The following is a 25308-nucleotide window of genomic DNA, read 5'->3' on the forward strand; positions in this document are numbered from 1 at the left end:
CTTTCATGTTCATCATTTGCAGGTGTAAGAACTGATGCTTTATCAGTGTTCTGACCTAAAAGCAAATACCACTACAAGAATAAATACATTTAGCAGCGACTTTTCTTCAACGACAATTAACTTGTTGGTAAAACTATACATATAGCAACTATATTTATATATCGTTGCAATTAGAGGTTTATTTTCGCAACAATATTATTATTGCTACGGAAAAAGGTTTATCCCAACAACATCTTAAAAGCGTTGAAAATAATACCTTTTTTTTGCAACAACATTGTAAACTTGTTGTAAAAGCATATATTTATGCCACTACTATTTTACTAAAAAAAAACAAATTAATAAAATGACAAACTATAGCACTAAGTAAGTTAACCGTTGTTGGTTCCAAATGGTAATCACTGGTTTATTCATCACATCTCAAGTCCTTATATAGGAGTACAAGTCATATGGTTGTTTACAAGTAAGCACCCACACACACACACTAATTTTTGACCCATTTATCCATTCTTCATGTGGATTTCTCCATCCATTGTACCTAACTTCTAAGGGTAAATGTGTGGTGGTTTGAGAGGGAATGGTGAAATGGGTTGGAAGAAAATGAGAATCTTTAATGCAAGGAGGAGTGAGGAAATAGGCAGTTCTTAGAGTTTGGTTTTGACCTGATGTTGGTGAAACCATCAGTTCTTGTCTAGATTCTATGATGGTTTTGTTGTCATCATCCATTTTTGGAAGTGAAAAGTTTTTTCGTTTTCTTTTTTTTTCTGAAAGAAATAAAGTAACTTGAAGAGGCTTCTGCATTAAGTTTCTACTTAGAAAGAGAGTCACCCAGTTAAAGTGTTATTCAAACAGAAATTTTGAGATATAAAATTAACACAATTCTCTTTTCATTCATAATCACGTAAAACGAGGTATGTAAAAAATATTAAAAAAATCAAAAAAATATATTTGTTGTATTTTTGTCAAATAAATGTATTTACATAACATTTTCCTTAAAACAATGACCAGATTGGGTGAGTTCAAAATGACCATGCAAATTTTACCCGGTCTTCCATCCTGTACAAGTTTCAAATATTATTATATTGAATACAAATTTTAGTGTGTGTGTGCTTACTTGTAAACAACCATATGACTTGTACTCCTATATAAGGACTTGAGATGTGATGAATAAACCAGTGATTACCATTTGGAACCAACAACGGTTAACTTACTTAGTGCTATAGTTTGTCATTTTATTAATTTGTTTTTTTTTTAGTAAAATAGTAGTGGCATAAATATATGATTTTACAACAAGTTTACAATGTTGTTGCAAAAAAAAAAGGTATTATTTTCAACGCTTTTAAAATGGTTTCATACTTTTCTATATCTGCTTCAAGATATTTTATTACCGCACTGTCCATTCAAGTAAACGAAACCACGGTAAACAAAAACTATTCCACAATAACAAGATTGATTGCAGACAAAAACACAGAAAAATAGACACCAAATTAACATAAAATATTACTTGTTGTTAGCTAGGAGCTTCTTTAATTTCTCATTTTCCTAGGAAACAATTCAAAATATCCATCAGTGTTGTGATAATCAATCATCCTCAGAAATCAAAAAACGTAAACAATAATAATAACATAACAATATATAATATAACATACATTGAGAATCCTTTCATGTTCATCATTTGCAGGTGTAAGAACTGATGCTTTATCAGTATTCTGACCTAAAAGCAAATACCACTACAAGAATAAATACATTTAGCAGCGACTTTTTTTCAACGACAATTAACTTGTTGGTAAAACTATACATATAGCAACTATATTTATATATCGTTGCAATTAGAGGTTTATTTTCGCAACAATATTATTATTGCTACGGAAAAAGGTTTATCCCAACAACATCTTAAAAGCGTTGAAAATAATACCTTTTTTTTGCAACAACATTGTAAACTTGTTGTAAAAGCATATATTTATGCCACTACTATTTTACTAAAAAAAAAACAAATTAATAAAATGACAAACTATAGCACTAAGTAAGTTAACCGTTGTTGGTTCCAAATGGTAATCACTGGTTTATTCATCACATCTCAAGTCCTTATATAGGAGTACAAGTCATATGGTTGTTTACAAGTAAGCACCCACACACACACTAATTTTTGACCCATTTGATCCATTCTTCATGTGGATTTCTCCATCCATTGTACCTAACTTCTAAGGGTAAATGTGTGGTGGTTTGAGAGGGAATGGTGAAATGGGTTGGAAGAAAATGAGAATCTTTAATGCAAGGAGGAGTGAGGAAATAGGCAGTTCTTAGAGTTTGGTTTTGACCGGATGTTGGTGAAACCATCAGTTCTTGTCTAGATTCTATGATGGTTTTGTTGTCATCATCCATTTTTGGAAGTGAAAAGTTTTTTCGTTTTCTTTTTTTTCTGAATGAAATAAAGTAACTTGAAGAGGCTTCTGCATTAAGTTTCTACTTAGAAAGAGAGTCACCCAGTTAAAGTGTTATTCAAACAGAAATTTTGAGATATAAAATTAACACAATTCTCTTTTCACTCATAATCACGTAAAACGAGGTATGTAAAAAATATTGAAAAAATCAAAAAAATATATTTGTTGTATTTTTGTCAAATAAATGTATTTACATAACATCTACTATATAAGAAAAGAAGGTACATATGAAATTCCTAATTTGCCCCTTTTTCATTTTTTGACACATAATCAATTCAGGGTCATTTTGTGTCTTTATTAAAAAAAGTTAGTAGAAAAATGCTAAAAATTTCTTAGTAGGAATCGAACCCTTAACCTTTTAGTTACACTTCTTATTAGATTTACCACTAAGCCATATGAATTAATTTGTTATATTTTTGGAACCAACATATAATCAACATGAGTTAAGTTAAAAGAAGAAAGGGGAAGTGTTTATTTATTTTTTCTTTTTTATAATAAGAGAGTAAAATTCATTACAAATAAAAGGAGAGATTCAATGAAATTCTTTATTTCATAAGTGCATTATACCAAATAAGACAACAAATGTATGGTTTTTTTTTTTACAATATAGAGGTACATGATGTTGTTTCCATTTATTTATGATATTTTATTTGAGTCCAACCCTTTCTTTAGTGTAATTTTATCATTTATTGTTTATGTTTCGTTATTTTAGATTCACTCAACTTGATTTATGGACTTCAATCCAATATTTAATTAAGTTAATTTTCAATTTGTAGTTCAACTCAATAAATTTAATTAATTTAATACAAGAATATGGTGGGAAAAAACTGAAAAACTCCCGTAAAAAAATGGTGAGACAAAAACAATAAAAATTGTCAGTTACCTCAAGAGGATTATTCTCTACAGTTGCGCGTGAATGATACATTTAGTTTTAAAAAAACAGTAAAAATTAAATACAAAGTTGAAAATAGTTGAAAAATAAATGACATTTTTTAGAAGTTTTTTTTTTAAAGATTTTTTGTTTTTGATATAAGGACTAATATTTTTTTTAACAAACCAAAATGAGATATATTAACATAGAAAACCTCTCCAACACAAGATGTACCGAGGTAGACTACAAAAGTTTACAAAGAGTCAGAGAAACAAAACCATAAACAAATCACACAAGAAAGATATAATAAGAAAGATATGACTTTCGTTCTTATGAGATTTTTCTATGCGGAAGAAAATTATTGGAGAAAAAAAAGGACTAAAATATTATGTTGCCTATTTTTTTAAATAATTTTATGGGTTATATTCAAATTAATACGGGAACCTAATTTTTATGGATATATCTACGGGTCTTATATTTTTACTCATATATTAGTAAAGTTGTTTATTTTTTTTATAATTTTACGAGTTATAGTCATATATTAATATGGGGACATAATCTTTCGTGTGAATCCTACGGGACCTATGTTTTTCTTTTTTTTTTAGACTAACAACAAACAATATTCATTTATTCAAGTAAGTAGAGTACGTGTGAATCTGCACTGAATCTGAATCGGAGCAAATCTGCAAATCTGAACAAAACAAACATTGTACTACAATGGAATTAAACCGGACACCGTACCAAGACGCGAACTCAAGACAAAAAACCTCTGCACTAAGACGGGATTAAAACAACATCAGACAAGAACAACAAAAGAAAACTCAAATGAAACATAAGAATGTGTGAAAAATCACTTATTTAAATAAAAAAATATATAAAACAATCAAAAAGGGGTGATTTTAGATCAAAATTGATCCAAAATCACCCCTCTTTAAAAGATGAACAAGAATAAAAAGCAAAAAGTAGGGTTTACTATGTTGTTGTTGTGGGGCGGCTATGAAAAAGCAAAAAGTGGCATATGTTTTTCCTCTTATTAATAAGATTTCATGTTCTTTAATAATTTATGTCGGACTATATATTATACTCATCAATTAATAAGATAACCTTTTTTTTTTATTTGTACGAGACTTATAATTTTAATCATATATTAATAAAGTTGTTTATTTTTTTTTATAATTTTACGGGTTATACTAGATCAAATATTAATACAAGGACCTAATTATTTTGTTCATTTTTACGAGCCATATATTTTTTTTATTAATATATTAATAAGGTTGCTCATTCTTGACATATATTTATACTCATGCATTAACAGAAGGATATAATCTTTTGTGTGATTTCTGCGGTGCCTGTGTATTTTTTTTTAACAAACTAAAATGAATTTTATTATTAATAATGAGTCCTGATTGGCACAAGGTGTGCCAAACAAAACAACAACAGTTTATATCATACACGTACGTAGGGCCTATGTTTTTACTCTTATTAATAAAATTTACAGTTTTTAACTATCTTTTGTGAACTTATATTTATACTCATATATTAATATACGATAACCTGATCTTCTGTGTGGTTTATGCGGGACCTATGTTTTTTACTAATATTAATACGATTAATACGTTTGTCCATTCTTTTATAACATATACGGAACCTATAAAATACTCATATATTAATATGGAAACTTTTTTTTTGTGATTTCTACGGAGCTTATACTTTTATTTATATATTAATTAAGTTGCCTATTTTGTTTTACAATTTTACGGGTTATACTCATATTTAATACGGTGACCTAATTATTTTGATGATTTTTGTGAGACCTATATTTTCACTAACATATTAACAAGGTTACCTATTTTTTAATAATTTAAAAGGATATATTTATACTCATATATTTAATACAAGGACCTAATTTTTTGGTGGTTTTTACAAGGTCTATGTTTTTACTAATATATTAATAAGGTAACCTATTTTTCCATAATTTCTACATTATCATTTATATTCAAATATTAATACGGAGACATAAGGTTTTTTTGTGATAGTTTTACCATTGTTCTTTTTCTATTTTTTTACCAAATATTATTATATCTTTCTATTTTTTTAATCTTTTAATCTACTTCCCAATAAATTACTATTTTATGTTATCAAGTGAAGTTTTCAATTTTTTACTATTTTTTTTAGTCCTATATTTATAATTATATATTAATACGAGATCCTAATCTTTTGTGTGATTTCTGGGGACCTATGTGTTTTTTTTTGGTACATGTGGACCTATGTGTTTTACTCATATTAATAAGTTTGCCCATTCTTTTATAACATCTGCGGGACCTATATTTAAACTTATATATTAATATGAAAACTTTTTTGTTTGTGTGGTTTCTACGGGACTTATACTTTTAATTATATATTAATTAAGTTGTTTGAAACAAAAATAAAATAAAAATTAAGTTGTCTATTTTTTTTTACAATTTTTCTGGTTATACTCATATTTAATACGATGACCTAATTATTTTGATGACTGTTGCGAGACCTATCCTATATTTTCACTAACATTTTAATATGATTGCCTATTTTTTAACAATTTTTACGGGACTATATTTATACTAATATATTAATACATGGACATAAGTTTTTTTTTTGTGATTTTTCAACACCTATGTTTTTACTAATATATTAATAAGGTAGCCTATTTTTTTTCTTCATAATTTCTACATTATCTATATTTATATTCCTAAATTAATACGGAGACCAAAAGTTTTTTTGTGATGGTTTTACCATTGTTCTTTTTCTATTTTTTTTTACCAAATATTATATCCTTTCATCTTACCAAGTGAGGAGCGGCAACGCCGCGACTCCCGTGCGGACGCACGGATGTCTTGCTAGTTTTCCTTAAAACAATGACCAGATTGGGTGAGTTCAAAATGACCATGCAAATTTTACCCGGTCTTCCATCCTGTACAAGTTTCAAATATTATTATAATGAATACAAATTTTAGTGTGTGTGTGCTTACTTGTAAACAACCATATGACTTGTACTCCTATATAAGGACTTGAGATGTGATGAATAAACCAGTGATTACCATTTGGAACCAACAACGGTTAACTTACTTAGTGCTATAGTTTGTCATTTTATTAATTTGTTTTTTTTTTAGTAAAATAGTAGTGACATAAATATATGATTTTACAACAAGTTTACAATGTTGTTGCAAAAAAAAGGTATTATTTTCAACGCTTTTAAAATGGTTTCATACTTTTCTATATCTGCTTCAAGATATTTTATTACCGCACTGTCCATTCAAGTAAACGAAACCACGGTAAACAAAAACTATTCCACAATAACAAGATTGATTGCAGACAAAAACACAGAAAAATAGACACCAAATTAACATAAAATATTACTTGTTGTTAGCTAGGAGCTTCTTTAATTTCTCATTTTCCTAGGAAACAAATTCAAAATATCCATCAGTGTTGTGATAATCAATCATCCTCAGAAATCAAAAAACGTAAACAATAATAATAACATAACAATATATAATATAACATACTTTGAGAATCCTTTCATGTTCATCATTTGCAGGTGTAAGAACTGATGCTTTATCAGTGTTCTGACCTAAAAGCAAATACCACTACAAGAATAAATACATTTAGCAGCGACGTTTTTTCAACGACAATTAACTTGTTGGTAAAACTATACATATAGCAACTATATTTATATATCGTTGCAATTAGAGGTTTATTTTCGCAACAATATTATTATTGCTACGGAAAAAGGTTTATCCCAACAACATCTTAAAAGCGTTGAAAATAATACCTTTTTTTTGCAACAACATTGTAAACTTGTTGTAAAAGCATATATTTATGTCACTACTATTTTACTAAAAAAAAACAAATTAATAAAATGACAAACTATAGCACTAAGTAAGTTAACCGTGACTGCATGTAGTGGTTGGTTAAGTGCATTTCTATTATTTCCACATATTTAGGATAATTATTATTTTTTATTAATAATTGTTAATTCATCAATTTAAAATGGCATGGATCATAATAGAAACTTTCTCAACCATAGATAAACATTAATCCAACGCTCATCATTTATTTAATGTTTTAATCATCACTCAAATCTACCATAAATATAACAGTCGCTCCAACTATATTACATGAATCAATTTCTGCTTCTTTTTCATGTTACACTACCTTCTTTATTCTTCATGTACAATGCCAAAAATAGTCAAAACTAGAATGATCTTCTCTTTTTCTTATCTAATATTACAGAGCATTTGATGATTGAATACAAACACATCGGAAGAAAAGTGTTAACAGAGTGGAGATTATCAAGAAAATAAGATGATAGTCAATGAAAGAAACTATATGTGAAAGCTATGCAATTTCATCTTCAAGCATTGCACATTATTTGGAAAAGGGATGATGGGAACAAAAAAATAATTATAAATATAATTTAATATTGAATATTCACTATTGATAGATTGAACTTTTTTTTGGACGATTGTTGAGATTCAACATTGCTTCTTAGAATTATTATATAGGATATTAAGTTAATAATTACAATTTTTAATAATAATGAGAAGAAAAAAATAACTTAATTATAATGATAAGAAAAACAAAATCTTATGGTAGAAATTTTGATTGTTGATACAAGAACATCTTATTACAACAATTTTTATTGTTGTTATAAATAAGAAAAGACAACAACTTGCATGGTTATGGCAGCAACAAAACAGTTCAAATGATGACGACAATAGTTGTTGTAAAAATATTAGTAATGGCAGCCACTTCAAAAGTTGTTGTAAAACTTTTCGCAATGGTATTTATCCCAACGACATGCAACGACTTATTTTTCTCCGGAAAAAGTAACTTTGCCAACAACTTTATATTTTTTACAACGATAAAAGTTGCTGCAAAATATCATTTATCTTGTAGTGATACCATCTGAAGTTGCACTTGATGAAAACATATAAGTAATGTATAATCTAGTAATGTATAAAGGCAACTTATATATCTTCCTCAAATATACAAACAGGTATTCTTCAGATGGTTCTGTAAACACATTAAGTTTAACTTCTGAAGTTGCACTTGATGCATTGAGAAAAATACATACTTAAAGATATCAACAATAACATTAAGTTTTGTAAACACACAAAGTGGGTTTGGCATACTAATTACCTTCACATCTTGGAACTCTCTTCCTTTTACCTCCCACATTGTTATCTTCTTGAAATTTTTGATTCGACTGCATAATCTAAAAAAAGGACAAATTGATGAAGTGCTAGTGAGCTGTAAGGAAAGACCAACAAGCTGAAGAAACCAATAAAGGAAAAAGTATCTCATTTGCATCAATGTCATTATTCAGTTTTTCTTTGTGATCGTTTTCCTATTAAAAGAAAGAAGTAAGAGTCAGAAACTAAAGTAGGAGCTCTCTGAATTGCTCATTTACAATTCATTGGGTTGCAGATGAGTTACACTAACCATCAATTCTAATTTCAAAGCTTTGAGTACACAATTTTTGCTTGCTAATTCAAGCTGAGATTCTGTCAGCTGGACGACAACAAATTGAATGTCACAACAAATAAAAAAATGGCAAACAAATTAAAACAAATCAACAACAGCCAACAAATTAAAATAAACAATTATTAAAACAAGTATAGTCGGTACCCGCGTCATTTGAGTATCTGTAAGTGCAAGTTTCGGAAAAATGGTTTCATACTTTTCTATATTTGCTTCAAGATATTTTATTACCGCATTGTCCATTCAAGTAAACGAAACCACGGAAAACAAAAACTATTCCACAATAACAAGATTGATTGCAGACAAAAACACAGAAAAATAGACACCAAATTAACATAAAATATTACTTGTTGTTAGCTAGGAGCTTCTTTAATTTCTCATTTTCCTAGGAAACAAATTCAAAATATCCATCAGTGTAGTGATAATCAATCATCCTCATAAATCAAAAAACGTAAACAATAATAATAACATAACAATATATAATATAACATACTTTGAGAATCCTTTCATGTTCATCATTTGCAGGTGTAAGAACTGATGCTTTATCTGTGTTCTGACCTAAAAGCAAATACAATCTAAATTACTCCATGGAACCCTAAAATAACCTAAATTTAGAAATGAAATCGGAGAATTGTAGTAATAGAAGAGGATGAGAAAACCCTAGGGGGTTAGGGAATGGAGAATTGGGGGAATTGAGAGAGAAGAAGAATGAACCTTCAGGAAGCTTGGAGCGGTGGGAGATGGCAGGAGGAGGAGGAGCTAGCCATCGAAAGAACACTTTGAAAGGAGCGGTTAAAATCATAACGGGGACGGAGGAAAAAGGGATACGTTGTTTGGTGAAATACAAACTTTAAAATAATTGTAGTGAAAGACAACGGATACCTGCTTCGTTTATTTAGACTCATTGTCGTGAAAGAGAAACAATTGAAATAATTATTTTTCATTGTCATGAAAAATAATATTAAAAAATAAATAAATTTTGTTTAAAAAAAAATTTAATATTACTCAAAAAGATTAAATAAATTTAACATTATGTACTAAAAAAAAAGATTAAATAAAAAAAACTTTTAAAAAGATAAGTGTGAAGAAAAAAAACAAGAATTATATCGGGATTCTTATAGAAATAAGTTACAACCTCGGTCAACAGCCTGTGTATTCTTAGGTTATCCACCTAATCGTAGATGATATAAATGTTATGAGTTGTTCTGTCGTAAAATATTTATTTATAAGCATATCATATTTGAAGAAAATATGTTTCCCTTCCCTCTTACAACGACTGACTATATTTTATTAGATAATGACTTCACGCCTTTCTTCCTTGCTACTCTTATGACACCCTTATACCAACTACTCCAACCCTTACTAATATTCAACCTAACACTTCACAACCACCGACCTCCACCCAAACATCATCTTCGCCCTCCCCCAACCAACCTCTTCCTCCACACATATACCTCCTTCTCCCTCAACTCATGACCAAAACTAAACCTCAACTACTTCATCGACCCCACACCTTTGCCTTATCAATATTACCACAATGTTCACCTAAGATGACTACTCGAGTTCAACATGGTATAGTTAAACCCCATAACCACAAGCTTTTTAACTTTCACACCACATCTCAAAATATCTCCCTTACCTACAAACCCTATTGATGCATTAAATGACCCTAATTGGAAAATAAAATTGAGAGACGAATATGAAATTAAGACGCGAGACTTAATTCCTCGTATGTCTAGTGCTAATGTTATTCGAAATTTATGGATTTTCAGGTATAAAAGGAATTCAAATGGATCGTTTAAGCGGTACAAAGCTCGCTTGCAGGTAATGGAGCAAATCAACAAACAAGTGTTGATTGTGGTGAGACTTTCACCCCGGTGGTCAAACTGGCTACTATTCGCACAATGCTCAGTGTTGTCTAGTCCAAATCATGATGCATTAGTCAATTGGATGTTAAAAATGCATTTTTACATGAAAATCTTGATAAAACAGTGTACATGCACCAAACCTCCAAGCTTTCGTCATCCTTAACTTCCGGACCATGTGTGTTCGCTCAAAAAGTCTCTCTATGGACTTAAATAAGCATTGCATGCTTGGTATAAACGATTCACTGATTATGTCACCACGATGAGATTCTCTCACAACATTTTTTATCACTCATTATTTATTTATTTATTTATTTATTTATCACAATGGCAATGACATGACCTACAATCTTTTGTACGTAGATGGCATTATCCTACTTGTTTCATCTGATATCTTCATGAGTATATTATGTCCAAGCTGTGTTTTGAATTTGAAATGAAGGATCTATGTCCTCTGAGTTATTTTATGGGCATGTTTGTTACTTGACATATCTTTCTCTGTAAAAAAAAATGCAGAATAAATTATTGAGCGTACAAGAATGTCCTCATGCAAGCCAGCCATCCCCTACACCAGTGGACACCAAATCAAAACTCAGCGGGTCCTCAGTTAATCCTTATCACGATCCAACAAAATATCATATGCAAAGGTCGAATACCGAGAAATGGCTAATGTATTGTTTGAATCGTGCTGGATTCAAAATCTACTTTTAGAACTACGTGCCCTATTACAAAAACAACTCTAGTCTATTGTTTCTTCAAAAAAACTTTAGTTTATTGTAACAACGTTAGCGTTGTATATTTGTCAATGCACCAAACACATCGAATGAAATGCATGATCAATATTTCTCACAATTTATACAACAAAATTATTACTCCAACAATTTTTCTTAATACTCTTAAATTTTGACAAAAATTCATATATATATATATATATATATATATATATATATATATATATATATATATATATATATATACATACACTGGTTTTCACCCACTGGTTCCTAGGGGAAGGGAGTCCTAGTAGTCCAGAGTTTGGGGCGAGGTGTAGTATCAAGTGGTTCTAGTCCCCTCGCAAATGCAGTTGCGAGGGATCGAACCGTAGTCCTCCCTTCCAAGTTCAACGCCAATCACCACTGAACCAACTAACATTTGCTAAAATTCATATCTATAATAAGGGACGAAAAGAGTAAAAAAAAAAAAAACACACCAATAGTTAAGAAAAAAACAAAAATTTTATTTGTGCAAAAAAAAAAAATTAGCCAAAAAAGATTTTTTTTTTAAAATTTCAAGATGCACAATTATTTTTATTTGGTGTGACAGGGTCCATTATATATAAAATAAAGGCTAATGCTACGGTGGATCACCTTCACAAGTGGTCCATTATGGACAAATGATCTACTGAATATGAATTTTACGAAATTCAGTGTTGGATTGAAAGTTTATATCGTATAGATCATTCATAAATTTTTTATTTTTTTGAAAATCATTTGATATGTTATTGAGACCCATCGAAATTTATGTTATTTAATAAACCGTTAATCTTGATATGTCTCAATAACATATCAAATGATTTCAATTTTTTTAAATTTTTTTATGAATAATCTATATGATATAAACTTTCAATTCAAGGATGAATTTTATATTCATTATAATGTTATTCATGAACTAGAACATCGACCCGTGCGGTGCACGGGTCTGATTAGCTGTAAGATATATAATGATTAAATAAGATATGATAATTTCAATAATGTAAGGTATATGAAAAAAGTTGAGTAACATTAAACGATAGTTGAACAATAATTTTGGATAAATATTCATACAAAGAAAATTATGTTATATTACGAAAGACTTCCTTGTAGACCACATTCGAAGTCTTAGTCGTATCTTCACCGTCGTCATCGATGATCAATATTTTTAATCCTTTTCTAGAAGTAACTCTTGAAATTGCAACATACAACTGACCATGTGAAAACACTGACGACAGAAGATATATCCCAACATGCTTTAAAGATTGTCCCTGACTCTTATTAATAGGTCGCAAAAGAAATCATTATAGGAAATTGTCTCCGTTGAAATTTAAAAGGAATTCTCACGTCAGATGGTGTCAGAGAAAATCTAGGTATGAAAACCTGATCACCAATATTACTTCCTGAAATAATTTTTTCTTCAAGAGCACGTTTTCTCAATCTCGTAATAATAAGTCTTGTTCCATTACATAATCCTAATTTTTTATTCAAATTCCTTAATAGCATAACTCGAACTCCAACTTTAAGTCTCAACTTGTGATTTGGAAGTCCCGACGTAGAAATCGTGTTCAAAAATTCGGGAGTATGAACATCATCCACTATTTGACCGTCTACATTTTGTGTGAGTGGAGTATCATAACTCAAATATGTTTTTTCTTCACCGGGAATTAAATCCAACATATAATCATTTATTGTGTCGACTATTGAATTTTTAGGAGCTAGTATAACTCTATTTTGGAAATACGTTATATCGTTCATGTGTTTGTAAAATATGATGGAAGCAAGAGGATCACCTGAATTTGGAATCAATAAATCTGATGGAATGTCAAGTTCTAAATCATCGTCGTTGTCATCTCCAATTTCTCCATCGCCAACACCCAAAACCCATTCAGAAAACAATCTTCTTTGTTCAACGTCTACACTCGAAGCACCACCGAGAAACCTCATGTTTTTACTCAATGTTAAAACTTCACAAAAATTCCAAAGAACCGAAGAATTTAGCATGAACAGGCCTTGTACCTTTGGGTATTACTGGTAGAATTTGTCTAAAATCTCCGTCAAAAATAACAACTTTTCCACCGAAGGGAATGTGTTTATTTTTTTCATCAACAGACTTGAGAATATCTTTTAAAGTTCGATCAACAGCTTCGAAACAGTGTTTGTGCATCATTGGTGCTTCATCCCATATAATGAGCTTTGCTTTTTGTATTAATGGCGCCAAAAGGCTTTTAGGAACTATAGTACATGTTGAAAACTCGTCAACATTTAGATGAATAGAAAAGCTTGAATGTGCTGTTCTACCGCCAGGTATAAGCAATGCAACGTTCCCACTTGAGGCAACTGTTAAAACTATCTAACCTTTTGAGCGTAATGCGGATGACATGACCCTCAAGATAAATGTCTTCCCTGTACCGCCATAACCATAAAGAAAAAACACACCAGGTTTGTTTTCGTTAACTCTTGTCAGTATTGTGTCATATACTTTACGTTGCTCTGAAGTCATAGTTGACATCAATCTAATATGTTCCTCAGCTAATGATTGTTTGTTATAATTCAATTTGTCGTGTATTAAACTATTTTGTATATCAGGAACTAATGATGTGGCTGCTCTATGCATTGGAGGATAATCTTTTAAACTCTTCCCACAACTACGTAACATCATCTCAATATCTGCTAGTGCATATTGTATCAATTGATCATCGGTTAATATTAAATCTGCAATGTTAAAATCAAAATAATGAATGTGATTAATGACATGACTATGGTTGTGTTTGGTTGTATTGAAAAAAAATTGTTTTAACATAATTGAGTTTGATAATAACTTTCCAAATCACATGTGATAATAACTTTTCAAATCTCACATGATAATTATTCTCTAAATTTATGATCCGGTAGAAAAAAAATCATTGATCAGGAAAGACATAAAAATATTTCGTGATGAATAATATAGTCAACAATAATTTTTATATGATATACTTTTAAAACCGATGATGCTTATCAATTATTGCGCATAATTTTAATCACAATTGGTATACTTGTCATAGTGGTTGGAAATATTGCTTTGCACTAAAGGGTTGCGGGTTCAAATCTTTGTCAAGACAAAATTGTATTATTTTTTAATAAAAATTGCAAGATAAAATGAAGGGAAAACATGCTAAACAAATTAGGGTTTAGGATTTGCTTGTGTATACAAGCTTATAATATAAAAGATATTAGAATTTACCATTAAATAAATAGTTATTACTCTCGTTAAAACAAAAACGCACTGTAATGCAATACATAAGGTACACAAGCGCAGCCGTTTTCTAAAACCCTAGATACTATCTTTCTCTGCTCTCTCATCCAAATCCTTCCGGCGACTCTCGTTCCCTTTCGATGGAACAACCACCTTCAGACCCTCCGGCCACCGGTGCCGGCGAAACCATCAGCAAAAAGTGAGTGCTCCAAATCTCATTTCTCATCGCTAAATTTGATTTCACATTCACCACCACTGTTGAATTTCAATTTTTCTTTTCTAAATTTTATCGTTCCTTTGTTTACAGTGCACTGAAGCGTGAACTCAAGAACAAACAGAGAGAAGAGGAAAAGAAGAAAAAGGAAGAAGCTAAAAAGGTAACTCTTTTTTCCATTTATTGGTGCTGATTTTGATCAATTGATAATGTAATCTTTGGTTAGTGGTGAAATTTATTTTTGTTTAGTTAAATTTAGTTTCCGTATGTTTTAGTAGAATTATGTGCTATGAAGCACATAAACCGGACACGGCACATACACATCGATACTGATAATAATTTGAGAAAAGGACATACTTCAATGTAAGTGTCGGTCTTGTTGGCACCAACTGGTGTCCGACACCGGCACACTCCTGGTCCGAGGAGTGTCTGCTTCACAAATTATGTGTGATTTTATTTTTTGCACTGTGATTTTAATTTCTAAAATTTGATTGTTACGGCATTAAAAGTCACTTTTTAAAAAATAAAATAATCACTTTTAGAAGCTTTCATTTTCATCTGTTTGTTATTGATTATAAAAAAAATCAGAATCTGAAAAAAATCTAAAAATTACTTATGTTTTTTTCAGCTTCCCAGAAAATCATTTTTTAATTTTTTTTTTTAAAAAACGTGGTTTATATTCAGGTTACAAACACGGAGTAGCTTCTACTTTTTTTAAAAATCTCTATTGAGTATCAAAATCACTTTTTTTCTTTCTTTATAATCCTCAACAAATGGAGTATGTAAACAATTGATACTGCCCCCCACCCTGATTAGCGGTGAAGTTTATATGTTTATTTTTTTAAAATTTTTTGTTCCTAAATGTTTTGATAGAATTCTGTGTGATTTTATTCTTTGCATATTGATATTGATTTCAATTTCCAAAAAGTTATATTTTATGTGTGATGTAAATATTTTTCTAGGCTGCTGCATTGGAAAAGGCTAAAGAGAACAAGTCTGCACCACCTAATGACGAAGATATCGATCCAACGGTATAAGTCCCCTTTTGTCACCACAATGTTTCCAACATGTTAGTTATTTCAGCTATATAATGTTGTTTTTGTTACCGGGGTTGTTTAACTGCAGCAATACTTGAAGAATAGGCTGAATTATCTTGAAAATGAAAAGAAAGAAGGGAAAAACCCTTATCCACACAAATTCCTTGTCACTTTGTCTATTCAAGAATATATCAAGAAATATGAAAGTTTGAAAGATGGACAACACCAGGAAGATGTTTCTGTATCTTTGGCTGGTAGGCATCACTATCTTTTTTGTTGGATCTTTTTTGTTGAAATTAGTTGTTGGTTTTATTGATGTATTTGTTAATTCTAATAGTTTTTCTGTATTTCAGGTCGAATCATGCACAAACGTGCCTCTGGGGTAAAGCTTGTCTTCTATGATCTGCATGGTGGTGGTTTTAAGGTTCAGGTTATGGCTGATGCGAGGTATTTTTTTCAATTTTGAAAATGTAGAGATGATGATGCTAGTACAAAACATTGTGTCAAGTTATCATATGCCAAGCGTCTTTTACATATTTATTATGAACTGTTTGAAACAAATCCTTTGCAAAGTACTTGTTTATTTAGAAAATGCAGAAACAAACAAGCTCATATTTCAAACTGCGCCATATTGACTGTGACATAGCACCATACTTTTAATATGCTTGATGTTGTTTAACCATGTGGAAATCTGTGTAATCTTTATTCCAGTGTTTTAAAAACTAGATTGGTCATTGATTCTATACTATATCAAGTAATAAGAATAAGGTAGAATGGAGTTATAAGAACTGAAGCTAAGTAAAATTTTAAACTGACAAAAAATTCAATACTATTATAATGTTTCATGTGACATGAAATTGAAGATCATTTAGAGGATGAATATTAGCAATCCTTACATGGAACTTTGTTGCTTGGCATTTTTTGGCCCTTTATTTTCTTAAAACATTTTTGTTGAATTACTTTTTCTTTTTCAAAAATACAGAAATTAAGTGGTCAAACCAGTTTATTCATCAGTGGTGGTTTTCTAATTTCTACTAATTTTGTACCAGTTCCACCTGTTATCCTTGATCAATATATTTAGATTTAACAGTGTGAACGCTTTGATTGTTTACTTAACATTTGATTGTTTACTGTTCAAAGTCCAATTTGGATTGTTGATTAATGATACATACCATGTGATCTGAAAAATATCACGGGGAAGTTTGGCGATACATTTTATTTTCTAACTTGGAACATTCTTCCTGATCCTATTGGGTCTTAAATATAGTGTAAATACAAAGACCATCATCATAAGCTGACATGCAATGAGGGGGAGTCCTCTAATTTGGTACCTAGTACCATTGGTTTTGCATTGTGTTCTAAATGTGACATTGTTTAGGTGCTACTGGTACTAGAGTTATAAGGGATATATACTTATTGCTAGAGTTACATGGGAATTGGGATAAATACCTAATGGTAGTAGTTTAAACATGGCAAATCTAACTTTGAAGAGATTATATCATATAGTTAGGGTAGTAGTATTTACTGATGCTTGATACCTTTGTGTTTGGCTAACATAGAAGTAGTTGTTTGGCTTTTCAAATTGCCAAGATATTTTTTGTCATTTTAGTTTTTTGACGAAATCATTTTAGTTCTTTCTTAAATGTATTTTTTTTCTTCTTATTTTAGATCCTATATTTTCTTCAAATTTTGTGTATGTTTAGTAGGATAGACAACTAATATATCTGCTATTGTAGTAAATCGGACTTGGATGAGGCTGAGTTTTCCAAATTCCATTCTAATGTGAAGCGTGGTGATATTGTTGGCATCACAGGGTTTCCAGGTTTGTGGTGCTATATGCTTCCAGTACCCTACTATTGTATTTATCTTTGTCTTTCTTACATATAAAGTCTGTCTGTAAGTCTTTGACTCAGACAATAAATACTTGCAATAAGGACAATAATGTTTTTTATTTTTTAAAACTTGGAAGCCGATCCTTTGCAAAATTAGAGTAAATTAAGAGAAAAGTCCTATTAGGAGAATTTGCACAGTATTGAATTATTCTATCTTCAGACTGGGAACATTTGTGAACCACTTTAAGCACACAAGTTACTTCAAAGTGTTGATTAGTTGCAAAATTTGGAGGGCATATTAGTCACACTATCATTTATTTAAGGATGTATTTGAGGTTATATAGTTAGGATGTATTCTATACTATTACTTCAGAATGTAATAGTATAGAATACACCCTAACTATGTAATCTCGAATAGTATAGAATTATTATATCTTTAGACTGGGAACATGCTTCATTACTATTCATGCGACACTTGCGAACCACTTTAAGCACACAAGTTACTTCAAAGTGTTGATTAGTTGCCTAATTGGGCCAATGTTTTCTATACTATTAGATTCTGAATTATAATATTGTTTTAAAGATTTCCCTGGTTTAATTGCCCAGGCAAAAGCAAGAAGGGAGAGCTTAGTATTTTCCCCAAAACTTTTGTGGTGCTGTCTCATTGTCTTCATATGTTGCCAAGACAAATATCCGCTCCTGCTGCTGAAAATACAAATGTGAAGGTCAGCACAATTACTTTAAGTTTGTTGCTGTCTAATGATCAATGACCGTACAATGACATCGTTTCTTCTTTAATGATCTACAGAAAGATGCATGGGTACCAGGCAGTACCAGGAATCCTGAAGCATACATTTTGAAAGATCAGGTATTATGCCATGAAATGCTGTCTGATATATGCTTTCACTGCTGTAAGTATGCCATGTACTATTTGAGAGGGTGTTAATGATAATGAGGTTGATAGTTGATACTAGAGCTGTAAAAAGGGTCTTAAGGGGCCGGCCCTTTAAGGGGCGGACCCACTTATTCCTGATTATTAATTTTATTTAAATTTTAAACACAGTTTTTTTAGGGTGCCGATCGTGGACAATGCTGATTGAAGAAAAAGAGAATAAGTTCACGACACTAGAAAAATTGTTTAAAATTTAAATAAAATTAATAATCAGGAATAAGTGGGTCCGCCCCTTAAAGGGCCGGCCCCTTAAGGCCCTTTTTACAGCTCTAGTTGATACTATCTTATTAATTGTTAAACCGTGATTGACCTTTCTCCTTTGGTGGTTAGTGTTTATATTAGGGAATGAATTGGGATATATAATTGCTTGTTATTAGTATTAATTTTTTCTTGTGTGCAGTGTGCAAGTGCATTGCGTTTCTTTTTTGAATGTATATTTGATGTCCTCAACTATACATTATATTTTACTTTTTACCTTAGATTCTTTCTAGTCGGTGGCCTTTTGTTATATATTTAATTTAATTTCTATTTTTATTGTTCATTTTCATGAGTTTAGGTAGTTATATCTTGTCATGTGCTTAGTCATAGTTAAATTGATCTATGTCCAAAATGAAAAATTATTACATAGGCATGCAGTTGATACATGCTAATTTTTTATTTTAAATTAGTTTGCTAATTGATTTCAACTCAAAATCAAACAATTTACACTCGAGAGAAAAGTGAATTATACTCTTGATTTATGTGCTAATTGTTATCAAATGACTTTGGCATGGGCCTGTATGATTGTTGAAGGACACACTAAATTGCAATTCTGGAGCTTGCAAATTTTTTTATGTTCATTTTTCATGTTTTGAAAGATAAAGTGGAATTTTCTCCAGCATTATGTTTTGATAAATCATTGTCTGTGGATGCTGAACAAGTTTTCTTTTTGTATTATCTCCTGTTTTCTTGCTATCAAAATATGTTATATTTTTATGCACTGATAATACTTTGATTCATTCAATTAACCATCTTTTCTAAATAGGAAACAAGATATCGGCTACGCCATTTGGATTTGATGCTTAATCCAGAGGTTCGAGAAATATTCAAGACAAGGTCTAGAATAATTTCTTACATTAGGAAGTTCCTGGACAATCTTGATTTCTTGGAGGTTCGTTCCGTGCCTTGAGTATTCTTATGTTGGATCCTTGTGATTTTTTTTCTTCCATTCACCTACTTTCCACCACTCTCAGGTTGAAACACCTATGATGAACATGATTGCTGGTGGTGCTACTGCTAAACCATTTACAACTCATCATAACGAGCTTAACATGGGATTATTCATGAGAATTGCTCCAGAACTCTATCTCAAGGAGTTGGTGGTTGGTGGGCTGGACCGTGTTTATGAAATTGGGAAACAATTTAGGAATGAGGGTATAGATTTGACACATAATCCAGAGTTTACTACCTGTGAGTTCTATATGGCTTATATGGACTACAATGACGTAATGGAGATAACAGAGAAAATGTTGAGTGGTGAGTATTTACTAGGTCTTTAAATGTCACGTTATTTCTCTTTTATATATATATTTTAATTTCAAGTCATAATAATCTCTTAACCATTGAATAGGTATGGTCCATGAACTTACAAAAGGCAGCTATAAAATCCAGTATCATGCAGATGGGACTGATAAGGATCCTATTGAAATAGACTTTACTCCACCATTCAGGTGTGTGGTGTGCATTTTTTTGCTACCGATGGTCATTAACATTCTATTTTTTATTTTTTTTTTAATGATGATTGATTGGAATTTTTTATTGTTACAGAAGGATTGACATGATTGAAGGATTAGAGGAGATTGCAGGCCTCAATATTCCGAAAGACTTGGCGAGCGATGAAGCTAATCAATATCTGAGGGATGCATGCAAGAAGTATGAAATCACATGTCCCCCTCCCGAAACAACTGCTCGTTTGTTGGATAAGGTAATCTCATTTCTTTCTGATAGAGCAGAGATAACAATATAAAATGGTTTGAAGTTATTGTATATATGATGAATGGAAAACTTGAAATACAACCAGAGCTAAGGCTCCTCAGTAGAGAAAGTTTCTCTTACTGCCTAACTACAAAGGTGAATAAAAAAGAAGTGATATCATACCTAATTCCCACTATGATATTTATTGAGGGAATATCCTAACAAACTGACACGTCAGCCATCACACTTCTCTTTGTTAACCAGCACATCCCCTTCTTTGTTAATAGGCCCATTCCTATCACTTTCCCCCCACTTTTTTTGGGTACAATGACCCTTATTTATAATCTATAATGTTTGCTTTTATTGTAATGTCAATTTTCTTGTGTCACTGTTTATCAGTGTTATTTTTTATGTTATACCTATTGTGGAGTTTTTGGTATGATTAAGATTAAGATAATAAACAGAAAAGACCAGGTTAAGATTTCAGCATTAGTTTTCTGTGTTATGTTTGATAGGATAAAATAGTTGTGGATGAGAGAGGTGGACAAAACCATTGACGTTTTAGTCTTTGTAAATGAACAGCTAGTTTTACCATATGTAACTTTATTTTTCCAGTTAGGATCTCTGCCGTTTCTAATTAGTTAATTATATGTAACTATAATTTATATGAGAATAAAGTGGTTGCAGGTTTAGTCAAAGCTCAAATACAACTCTTGTCTACTCGTTTGTACTTCTTTTCCTGTTGATGAATTTTATGTGCAGTACTTGCTCTTTTGTTACTTTATGAAAGTGTCTGTTAGTTTAAAAGTGTTCACTACTAGTTGTTGGCTGTACTTCTCTCCTGTATCTGGGTTCCTTCTTGTTTAGCCTTTGTATGTATATCTGTAGGATACATGATTATTTTCTTCAAATTTTTGCAAAAGCTAGGGTGGGATCAGATAGTGATGCCTTGATAGTTTGGTTTTTCGTAAGTTTCAATTTTTTAATAAGTTACATGTTTGTACCTTTATCATGCTTGATTTTTACCTTGAACTTCTGATAGTTTGTGCTGTTTACTTTTATGTACTGATCGAGTTAGACTTATGGTTTAAACATTAGAGGAAAACCAAAGAAATTTTTTTAAAAAAATTGAAAGTTAAAATGTTCCATCTTTAGATATGATCCATGAGAAGACGATTTAGCATTGTTTGATTCATGTATGTTGCCAACCCCACGTAGTGTGGCCAAATTGCATTTAATTGTTTTTGTATTGCAGCTTGTGGGGCACTTTTTGGAGGAAACATGTGTCAATCCTACATTCATCATAAATCAACCTGAAATAATGAGTCCTTTGGCTAAGTGGCACAGATCCAGACCAGGCCTGACTGAACGTTTTGAATTGTTTGTTAACAAACATGAGGTAACATCATGACATTAAGGTGATTATTGTTAAAAAAATAAAATGAATTCACGCATCTGACTTATCACGGTTTTTGTTACTTTTCAGGTTTGCAACGCGTATACTGAATTGAATGACCCTGTGGTACAAAGACAAAGATTTGCTGAGCAACTCAAGGTAATAAGATATGATATTGTCGCAATATACTAAATTAATTATGCTCAAATGGTGCCATATTTTCTTTGAAATACTAATAGTACTGATTTTTTTGTTTTGTTTTGCATCTCAGGATCGGCAATCAGGTGATGATGAAGCAATGCTCATAGATGAAACATTTTGTACCGCTTTGGAGTATGGTTTGCCACCAACTGGTGGTTGGGGTTTGGGTATCGATCGGTTGACCATGTTATTGACCGATTCACAAAATATCAAGGTTTCTTCTCTTTCCTCTCTATCCTCTCTATCTTTGTCTCTATCTATCTGCATGTTCATTTTATAACGGCAATATCTTATAATCTTCTATTCTTTTGGTTACAGGAGGTTCTTCTCTTCCCTGCCATGAAACCTCAAGCTTGAGTCCCAGTTTATATCATTTACAGGTTTGTTCTGCTTCAAGCGATTAAGCATGTTTATTCTATATGACTGCCTGGTATTTTCCTAGGAGAGTGGGCACAATTATAGGTGTGCATGATTATGTTTTTAATGAATTAAAAGTTTAAAACCAATCCAAACCCATATTGAAATCAGATTTCTGGATTAAATTTCAAAACATATTCAGATTTCCTCTTCCAGAACTGGTTCAGTTTTTGAAAAAACTGATTTTCAACCACTTGCAATATTGGCTATATTCAGGTCCTGATTTGCTTAAAAACTGGTTTGAAAAATTGGGTCTAACTAGTTTAAAGACTTGGGGCCCGTTTGGATTTGACTTATTTTTGAGCTTAAGAAAATATGTTATGCAAATAAATAAACTTTTATGTTAATTCATAAGTTTTCACTAACAAAAATTATATATCTTTATAAGTTGTTTTCTCATAAACTACCTTGAAAAACTTGTAATAATACATAAACGCTTATTTATTTGCATAAGCTGTTTTGCATAAGCTTAAAAATAAGCCACTGCAAACGGGTCCTTAGGCTTTAAAAACCTGCTTTTAAAAAATCTTTCTGATTAATTTGCATCAATTTAGTAAACAAAATTTGATCCACCTCAACTCAGAAAGGAATACCCCAAGCAATGGTTGATGTTTTTAGGAATTTGTTTCTTATCATTCAACGATAAACCTAGAAGTTAAAAACCCAGGAGCATAAAATAAGGTGGCACAACGACGCGTTTGACATATTACATCTCCCAACTTATGTGTTACTAAAATTACGGAGATGTCTTTAATAACATAATATGGTGGTGTTAATTCATTTGAAACATTATTTAAAAGAATGCCAAATCCAAGTTGAGTAAGTAGTTACTTTATTTCTTTCCTGTATTTATTTCAGGTATACAAGATATGCAAGATTATTAAGTTCTGAGCTCAGTTTTGATCTGTGTACTTGGTCCTTAGTCTTTTTGTATTGGTTGTTCATCTACCCTTATGGGAGGGCTTGGAAGCTTGCTATTCTATACCTTATATCTTTTTTTTGAATTTCTGTTTTGGTTCTATAATCTGTTGGTGATTAGATTAACTAGTTTCATATACGGTCTTATTTAATATACTTTTGAGAAATAACAATTGAGAAGTAAACCTCCGTTAACTAAGCTCCATACTGTTCTATCTCCGTGTTGTGAATGGATTTCTAGTGGAAATCTACACCCTTTTATATTTTTCTCTCGTTTTTCTAATATTAAATCCAGTCAAGGTTTAACTTGACCTTCCTTGCTGTCTAACAATTGTAGTTGCGGTGAATAAAATGCGTCGAGGATTGTAACAAAAAGATAATTAAAAGCAGAAATAGATTGAATGATTTAACTGGCAATATATCTTTACTTGTTTTTTAAACAACAGCTACAGTTTTTTTTTTTTAAAACAAAATATTTACTTATGTAATTTTCATTTGTTATGAAAATAATCTGAAAGTTGTTTTAAATTTTTTTTTTCGGGGAGGGGGTTGGTTTGTTTGAACACGTAATACCTAATAGATGTGTTTTTGAAAAATTATGTAATCAATGTTAATTTAAGTGCTTGGCCTAACTTGTTTTAGAGCTTATGCAAATAGCTTATGTAATATAAAACACACTTATAATAAACTATCTTATTATAAGTTCACACTAGTGAAAATTATAATTTTATAAGTTATTTTATCATAAACTACCTTGACAAATTTGTAATAATATATAAGAATTTAATTTATATGCACCGTCGGTGTAAAGTTATTTTGCACATGCGTCCAATAAAAAACCGACACATCATGTATGGTCATTAAAAACACATGATGTGTCACATTCATTAAATGACGTGGCAACGCGTCATTGGATGTATGTGTAAAAATAATTTACACCGACGGTGCACAACAATTAAACTCAATATATAAATATTGCATAAGTTGTTTGCATAATCTCTGAAAAAAGCTGGGCCAAACGTGTCCTAAGTTTCTGGAAATCAAAATAACTCTTTTAATTTATAATAAGTAATTCAACATAAATCTACAATTTGAACAAGTTTTTATAAAAAACATTTTTGTGAATTTTAGCATCGCCTTTTTTTAATCTATAACAAACATGCCTATAATATTAACTAGTACATTGGATTAGCATTATATGATATACGTACGAGTGAGGATCCTCTAATGTACATTTTCTGTCTAGTTAAATTTCAGTCTTACATTTAATTATTATTATAATTATAATTTTTCTATTTAAAAAATGAATGGTTAGATTTTACACTGGATCTCCTGCAGTGGAAACTGCACAGGAAGGAATTTAGTCTTGTCAAGTACATTTACCCTAATTGAGGTTGTATGCATTTAATAATGCAAAAAGATAAAATGATCGACTTATTACTGTTTTTATTATCAAAAGGATCAACTTTATCTTTATTTCTCGCTTATTTTTTTTTTTTATCTTTTACACACATTTTAAAGATACCATACTTATTTTCAAAAAAAATAAAAATAAATAAATATACCTAACAACAATTTGAAAATAATTTTTTGTTGTACAAAACATTATTTTCCTTTATAAAATCTGTAAGGAACACATGTATGTACATACATTTTTTTTGGTAACTATGTATATACAATTGAGACTATATACTTGATCATGTACATATTTAG

At 30.7% G+C, this 25308-nt stretch overlaps 1 protein-coding gene across 1 annotated transcript; it reads left to right on the forward strand.

The window, feature by feature from the left end:
• The first annotated feature begins 14682 nt into the window (after nt 1–14682).
• LOC123883714 (lysine--tRNA ligase, cytoplasmic) lies at nt 14683–23794 on the forward strand. Its single transcript, XM_045932611.1, has 17 exons — nt 14683–14874; nt 14983–15052; nt 15852–15920; nt 16015–16180; nt 16280–16373; nt 17663–17748; nt 18365–18483; nt 18567–18626; nt 19735–19860; nt 19943–20225; nt 20320–20419; nt 20517–20673; nt 21919–22062; nt 22150–22218; nt 22331–22474; nt 22579–22640; nt 23536–23794. The coding sequence occupies exons 1-16, from the start codon at nt 14816–14818 to the stop codon at nt 22615–22617; spliced, it is 1785 nt and encodes a 594-aa protein (XP_045788567.1). The 5' UTR covers nt 14683–14815; the 3' UTR covers nt 22618–22640; nt 23536–23794.
• Nucleotides 23795–25308: the final 1514 nt, after the last annotated feature.

Source organism: Trifolium pratense, linkage group LG5 (assembly GCF_020283565.1).
Source record: "Trifolium pratense cultivar HEN17-A07 linkage group LG5, ARS_RC_1.1, whole genome shotgun sequence".
In the NCBI taxonomy this organism is placed as follows: domain Eukaryota; kingdom Viridiplantae; phylum Streptophyta; class Magnoliopsida; order Fabales; family Fabaceae; genus Trifolium; species Trifolium pratense.